Source organism: Oxyura jamaicensis, chromosome 1, assembly GCF_011077185.1.
Source record: "Oxyura jamaicensis isolate SHBP4307 breed ruddy duck chromosome 1, BPBGC_Ojam_1.0, whole genome shotgun sequence".
Classification (NCBI taxonomy): Eukaryota; Metazoa; Chordata; class Aves; order Anseriformes; family Anatidae; genus Oxyura; species Oxyura jamaicensis.
In genome coordinates this window covers 77,654,621-77,662,148 of record NC_048893.1, presented here as the reverse complement: position 1 = coordinate 77,662,148, position 7,528 = coordinate 77,654,621, and the positions used below count along the sequence as shown (strand labels likewise).

Below are 7,528 nucleotides of genomic sequence, written 5' to 3'. Positions count from 1 at the left end.
GGTCTTCTCCATCTCAAAGTTATGTGATTCATCAATTAAATGAATTCAGTGGGATAAAGCAGCATGAAAGGGCAATTTCCCTGTAATACACTGCCTGCTGATTAACTCTTCCCTCCCAATTCCATACTGCTCGGGATCCATCCCTATGCAGGCCAGCTTGGGCAATGCAGACCCGTCCGCTACTGAGGGCATGGTGGGATGGGGCCGGGCAGCACCAGCACCAGCACCAGCACCAGCATCACCTTCACCAGCAGCAGCAGTAGCAGCAGCAGCGCTGCCCCACGTCCAGCCACTCTCAAGCAGGGGTGCTGGGGGCACTGCAGGCGCATGCAGCATCGCGCTCCGTGAGGGGTGTGCAAAGCCCTACACCACGCCGGCTGCTCCCCCGAAGCTCCACGGTGTCCCGCAGCGGGCGGGCGGTGCGGTGGGGAGCGGGGTGGCCCCGCATTGCGTCGGGAGCCGCGCTGGAGGCGGCGGCGGCGGCAGTGTGCGGAGCGATGCGGAGCGATGCGGAGCGGTGCGGAGCGGGGGCAGCGCTGCCGCCCGCCCCCCTCCAGCCCCCTCCCGCCCGCCGCCTGAGCTGCACCAAACAGCTCTCGGGTTTGTGCTGATAGCGCAGCCTCAAGACATGGCTCGAGTTGGCTCCTCGCTCTTATGCATTCAGCAGCCCTCTCGCTCCTGCCACAAGCGACCAGCTCCTGCCTCCTCCTGCTGCTGCTGCTGCCGGGACGAGCCAAAACCCACTCCGGAGATGCGGCTGCAGGACTGCGGCTCTCTTACATCTCCCCAGCCGCCGCTGCCGAGCGCCCGGCTGCTTCTCCAGCTATCTTAAAGGAAGAGAGCGGGAGAGCCAGCGGCTATCTAGGACTCCTTCCTTTTATTTATTAACTCAAGCCTTTTGGAAAAGGTACTTTGCGCTCTCTTCCATCCCCCACCTCCCCCACTGCGGTTCTCGGCAGAAACTAATTAAACCCACTCGCCCTTGGTGCAGCCTAAGACAGTGTATGAATATTTCAGTGTCTCACAGGCAGTCCTGTAAAGCGATCACAGTATTATTAAAAGGGGCACAAGAGGAGGAGGAGGAGGGTTGAGTTTGCCGCTGCGGTTTTTGTTTTGGTCTGCTTTTTTTTTTTTTTTTTTTTTTTTTTTTTTGATTCTGCTGCAAGACGACTTGACGCATTCTGGCACTGGCTCCTACTCCTAACCAGCGCATCTCACTCGGAGCAGGTAAGGAAAAGACCCTTCTCCCCCATGCTGTTGTACTCTACTTTGGACAGTTTGGGTCTGGGATGTCAATCTCCCTTCCCCTGTCTCTGTCTCAGTTGTGTCTAGCTGCTGCAAAGCAGAGGGGAGATGCTCCACTCTGCCTCCCCTAATCCCCTCGATTGGTGTAATGAAGTTGTCAGTGCTCAGCTCAGTCTCCACCATCTGTGAAGTGGGGCGTGTGGTGGTCAGGAACCACCACACGCTGACCCCACTGAAGTTGCCTGGGAAGCCCTCCTGATGCACTCAGAGCACATCAGGGCTGCGGGTCCAGATTGGCCCTTTCCTGTCCTGGAGTCCCCGTTACTTGTCCACAGATGTGTGGGAATGAGTAGGGTTCCGCATGTGCTGCCGTAGTGGGCAGAGAGCGATGTTCTTGCTGGTGTGAAAGCCAATCCATTGCGCCTGAGCTTGTGTGTCTGGTGGGGCTTGGGGGTTGGTTTATGCTGTTTCTCTCCTCCCCGGCAGCCTCCTTCCTGCAAGTAAGCTTTATGCCTTCAAAAGCAAGAATATCGCCAACCCTCTCTCTCCGGTTCACAAGAGGAGAGGACCAGAGCAGTGGGGAGAGGAGGGGGGGGGAGGGAGGGGCGGCAGGCAATGGAAATTTGCTGAGTTGGCATTGCAAGGACTCACCTCTCGGGCTTCCCGTGATTTATTTATTTATTTATTTGTGTGTGTGTGTGTGTGTGTGTGTGTGTGTATGTGTGTGTGTGTGTGGTAACTTCGAGACAGCAGCTGCGGCAATGGTCAAGTCATCAAGAAAAGTGGACGGATCGAGTTAAAGGCAAAAGGAGATATCTGGGGAGGGAACCCCACCCAGGGGTGAACCCCAGACACCTTCAGCCTCCCAGCTTGGGGGGACAGGACCTCTCACCTTACCTGCCCTCTTCCCCAATCATCCTAAAGGTACTCCTTCTCTCTTTCTTCACCCTCCCTTCATTCCTGGTGCCTATTCCTACATCCCACCTCTCCTTTCCCATTTTGGATATTTCCATCTTGTAGGCTTTTCATCCATCCCTTCTTCAAGCCTCTCCATCCCCACTCATTCTGCAGACTCTGAGCCTCCTCTGCCTCTCACCCTCCTGCCATCCTCCACTGAACTGCCCTTGGACTTTCTGTTCTCTTCCATTCTTGTCCCCACTCTTGAGCCCCTCTCCCTCTTTTCTCCTCCCCTGGCCCTGGTTCCCACCTCCTTTGTGCCACAATGACTGTGATGGCTGGAGAGAACATGGATGAGACTTCTGCGCTACCTGGCCACCCCCAGGATAGCTACCAGCCTGCTGCCCATGATGACCATGAGTGCTGTGAGCGTGTAGTGATAAACATTGCTGGACTACGCTTTGAGACGCAGCTGAAGACATTAGCCCAGTTCCCCAACACACTGCTGGGCAACCCCAAGAAGCGCATGCGGTACTTTGACCCCTTGCGCAATGAGTACTTTTTTGACCGGAATCGGCCCAGCTTTGATGCCATCCTCTACTACTACCAGTCTGGAGGGCGGCTTCGCCGGCCGGTCAATGTGCCCTTGGACATGTTCTCTGAGGAGATAAAATTTTATGAGCTGGGTGAGGAGGCCATGGAGAAGTTCCGGGAAGATGAAGGGTTCATCAAAGATGAGGAGAGACCCTTACCGGAGGGGGAGTACCAGCGCCAAGTATGGCTCCTCTTTGAGTACCCAGAGAGCTCTGGGCCTGCAAGGGTCATTGCAATAGTCTCTGTCATGGTGATCCTCATCTCCATTGTGATTTTCTGCCTAGAGACATTACCTGAGCTGAAGGAGGACAAGGAGTATACAGTGCATCGCACTGACAACACCACCCAGGTCTACAAATCCAACATCTTCACAGATCCTTTCTTTGTTGTGGAGACCCTGTGCATCATCTGGTTCTCCTTTGAGCTGGTGGTGCGCTTCTTTGCTTGCCCCAGCAAGACTGAATTCTTCAAGAATATCATGAACTTCATTGACATTGTAGCCATCATCCCTTACTTCATCACCCTGGGCACTGAGATGGCTGAGCGGGAGGGGACTCAGAAAGGAGAGCAGGCCACCTCCTTGGCCATCCTGAGAGTCATCAGACTGGTAAGAGTCTTTCGAATCTTCAAACTCTCCCGGCACTCTAAGGGCCTCCAGATTTTGGGACAGACCCTCAAAGCAAGTATGAGAGAGCTAGGTTTACTAATCTTCTTCCTCTTCATTGGGGTGATATTGTTCTCTAGTGCGGTGTATTTTGCTGAGGCTGAAGAACCTGAGTCTCATTTCACAAGTATCCCTGATGCTTTCTGGTGGGCGGTGGTATCCATGACCACTGTGGGCTATGGTGACATGTACCCTGTGACAATTGGAGGCAAAATCGTAGGCTCCTTGTGTGCCATCGCTGGTGTGCTGACAATTGCCCTGCCTGTACCTGTCATCGTGTCCAACTTCAACTACTTCTACCACCGAGAAACAGAAGGGGAAGAACAGGCTCAGTTACTTCATGTTAGTTCCCCTAATTTAGCATCTGACAGTGATCTCAGCCGCCGCAGCTCCTCCACAATCAGCAAATCTGAGTACATGGAAATCGAAGATGATATGAATAATAGCATAGACAATTTTAGAGAGGCTAATCTCAGAACTGGCAACTGCACTGTAGCCAACCAAAACTGTGTTAATAAAAGCAAGCTGCTGACTGATGTATAAACAAAAACCAAAATCCTCACTCACAGCTTGAAGACTAAAGTGACACAGTCACACTTTGTAGATGCTTTACTGATAGTCTTTGAATGCTTTATTTACCTCGTAAATGCATTGTTGCATTGCAAATTTTTGCTCAGCGATAAAGAAGCTTCCAGGATCCATGAAAGATATAATTTTGTTTATTTAGAAAAAAAAACAAACAAACCATTTTCCACCTAGTAAATGAGAACCATTTGAACTAGTTTAGTTTTAAACTGTATGATGCTAGACCTAAACTTTTCCTCTCCCCCCACCCCATTAGTTTTTTTTTTTTTTCCATGAAGTTAACTTAAAGAATACAGTTTTTAAAACTATAAAGCATATGCATGGATTCCAGTAAAACTATTCTGCAAAACTGCACAGTTGCAAGAAAGTGCATCAGATAATAATAATAAAAAAGGATTAACATGCAGCAAGCATTTGTCATTTTTTTTATGAAGGAGTGCAATTTTTCCTTCCATCCCCTATGTGAGAGATTATATAGTTCCAGTCTGCAGACCAACACAGCACCTTATTTAAACACACTTAAGGCTGGTCTTTTTTGCTATCCATAGAATAACTATTATAAAATAACAAACAAAACTGAAGACAAAACATCTGCAATGCTGCTAAGTTCTCTTTCATGCAGATGACTTAAACACACTTTTCCTTTTCCCTGTCCAGAACTGGATATAAAACTTATAGTCCCTCTGTTGCAAGATAGCACAATGGAGTTTAATATAAGCATGTTTGAATTTGATACTATTTATTTTATAATCGCATGCCTGAAACTTTACCTCAGACAATAGCGGATAAGCTTTCGTTTGAACTGAATCTTCTAAAAATAGGTCCTTTATCTCTCTTTTTCTTTTATTTATTTATTTTTTTTCTTTATGATTTGTATTCACCAGAAGTGCACTCCTTAATTTATTAAATTGTTGACTAGTAATTTAAAGTACTGTATTTAAGTGCGTATGTTAGTCAAATGGGAACAATAACTTTTGGAGATCAAAGCATGTTCAAATATTCAGCATTATGGCCTATTTGATTAAGGTGTAACTTGAATTAATTAATGCATGAATTCAGTAATAATAATAATAACAATAATAATAACAATAACAATAAAAATGAAATAAAAAAAGTGCTTGATAGACCGAGGGCCTCAATGAGCTGATTAGAGAAACCTGATTGTTTTCCTGCATTGCTCAGGGAAATGTGTTGGCTTTTGTCCAGGCATTGTCAGAAAGGAATATATCCCATCCCTTAAAGGGAAAGCTATATGGAAAATTAAGAAGTCCAGTTATATATAGCAACACCTAAAACCTAGTATCCTTTATAGTTTAAAGGTGCAGATGCATGCTTTTTGGTGCATTCTCAGAATGTAAATGAAACTTATGTACTATATGCATCCAAATTGCAGCAGCTGGTTTATTTTGCAGTCATTAGTTAAGACTTTTTTGTATTCCCCTAAAACTCACTGAAGAGACATAACAGATAGATTTAGATGGTTGTGCAGTGCCTTTATCTTACATCCCCTAAACTACTGAAAGTGCCTCCAGGAACTGAGCTGATCAGAGATAGCGAAGGAAAGGGCAAGGCACCAACACAGAAGCAGGAGAGTTCTGTGCTGCCTCCTGGCACAGCACAGAAAGGGACAGAGAAGGAAACAAAGAGTAAAAGTGAGTGAGAGGGATGCAGAAGAGGCAGGCAAAGACCACCAGCGCCCCTCAAGATACCTTCCTTCCCTTGCCAGTCCAATGCTGCAGGGCTCAACGTTTTCTTCTACTAAATAAGTCACAGTTGTGTTTATGCAAGACTTCAAGTTTCCCTAGGTTGTTTATGGAGACATTACTGCCATCATTGTATCTGCCCTTTCTTTCCCCGAGATGGCTCTTTGGCAGCCTGTCCCAGCATGGCAGGACACAGGAGGAGCTAAGAACCAGCATTAACTGTGGCATTACTCAGTCAGGGAACCAGGTTGCAGGGCTGTGTTTTCCTTCCTTTGGATTTCCCAGGAGGTAGGTGACGGAAGCTTTCCAGTGTCTTCCCATCCATGTCTCCTCCATTCCATTTTAGCAGTCTGTCAGATCTTAAATTCCATCACAAATCCTCCAAGATATATTATTTTTTCTGATCCCTAACCTTACTCCCACCATGATCTGGTGAAGGAAGCAAAGATAGGAGAAGGTATCTTCTGCAATAAGCCAGCCTTGACTGCTAGGCCCTGGGAGATAATAAAGTGTGATCAGAGCTAATATAGGCACTAATCTTTATTTTTTAAATTGATGAAGTTGAGGATCTTCATTCTGCACTTCACATGTGGCCAACTGCTGTTGAACAATTCTTCTTCCACATTGTACAGATCCTTTCTTCCCCTAGGTTTCTGGTATATGCATATATGTGTATGAATATATACGTGTCTGCACATGCATGTGTATTACACATATGCAGACACACATACATATATAAAATCAAGGCACATAGACTAAAAAGAACCCTAACTGCAGTTACGCACAAGCCTGACCTGCCAGGTTTCCAGAAAGACTTGACTTTATTTCTCACTGTGCAGCTTCTGTGAATCTTAAAGATGAGAAAGTGATCAAGAACTGAGGGAGCTCTGACTCCTGCAAGAAATGCAAAGCATCAGATAAAACAGGGCATTACATCCTCTAGATAGATATTGTAAAGCTTCCTTTCTGTCCTCTGCTCACTCCTCTGCCCATTGTACACCTCTCTCCCCACTACAGTCCTGATCTTTCCAAACTCTTGGACTCTTAAGATATGACTTCTTATGTTGAAACAGACTTGAGTAGTGCACTCAGCTTACAAAACAAGCAACTGACTAAAATAAACAGCAATAATGAATGCAATGCTGTGGGACTGATGATCAGAAAGTAGCATCTGGGACATGAGGCCTCACATTGATTACTTAACTTCTGTTGTAGATGGGTATACACAACCTAGTTTAATGACAAGAATGATAATTTTGCATATGTAAAGAGAATAGTGCTGCATGCAGTGATCTTTCTTTGTCAGGAGGTCAGGATGGATCATTAGGGCTTGGGATCGCTTGGGGAGCTTGAATGTTTCTTTGCCCATGTATAGCTCACTGCAAAGGATCTCAATACATATGGACTATGGGAATTAACCACATGTAGCCTAGGCATGCATTTCCGGCAAGTTTGACACAAAAGAAAACAACAACCAGAAAAACAAAAAGCTCTTATTCCTTTTACACAGAAGTGCTGAAATGTCTTTGTAGGCCTGAAGGTGCACTTAACAAACTGCCTGTTCTCACCAGTAAGCATCCTTCTTTCTTTTCTTTTCTTTTCTTTTCTTTTCTTTTCTTTTCTTTTCTTTTCTTTTCTTTTCTTTTCTTTTCTTTTCTTTTCTTTTCTTTTCTTTTCTTTTCTTTTCTTTTCTTTTCTTTTCTTTTCTTTTCTTTTCTTTTCTTTTCTTTTCTTTTCTTTTCTTTTCTTTTCTTTTCTTTTCTTTTCTTTTCTTTTCTTTTCTTTTCTTTTCTTTTCTTTTCTTTTCTTTTCTTTTCTTTTCTTTTCTTTTCTTTTCTTT

General features: G+C 45.7%; 1 protein-coding gene across 5 annotated transcripts in view; it reads left to right on the top strand.

Moving 5' to 3' along the window:
* The first annotated feature begins 515 nt into the window (after positions 1–515).
* The window catches only part of LOC118157631 (potassium voltage-gated channel subfamily A member 1), a 99,653-nt gene continuing 92,640 nt past the window's right edge, over positions 516–7,528 (top strand). Inside the window, exons 1-3 of one of the 5 annotated variants that reach the window (XM_035312044.1) lie at positions 548–907; positions 1,018–1,227; positions 2,266–4,145. In XM_035312044.1, coding sequence (XP_035167935.1) covers positions 2,468–3,943 — 1,476 coding nt within the window. In that variant the 5' untranslated portion in view covers positions 548–907; positions 1,018–1,227; positions 2,266–2,467 and the 3' untranslated portion in view covers positions 3,944–4,145. Of the gene's footprint in view, positions 1,228–2,265; positions 4,146–7,528 lie in introns of those variants that run through there. The other 4 variants (XM_035312051.1, XM_035312060.1, XM_035312068.1 and 1 more) reach the window with 4 other exon arrangements.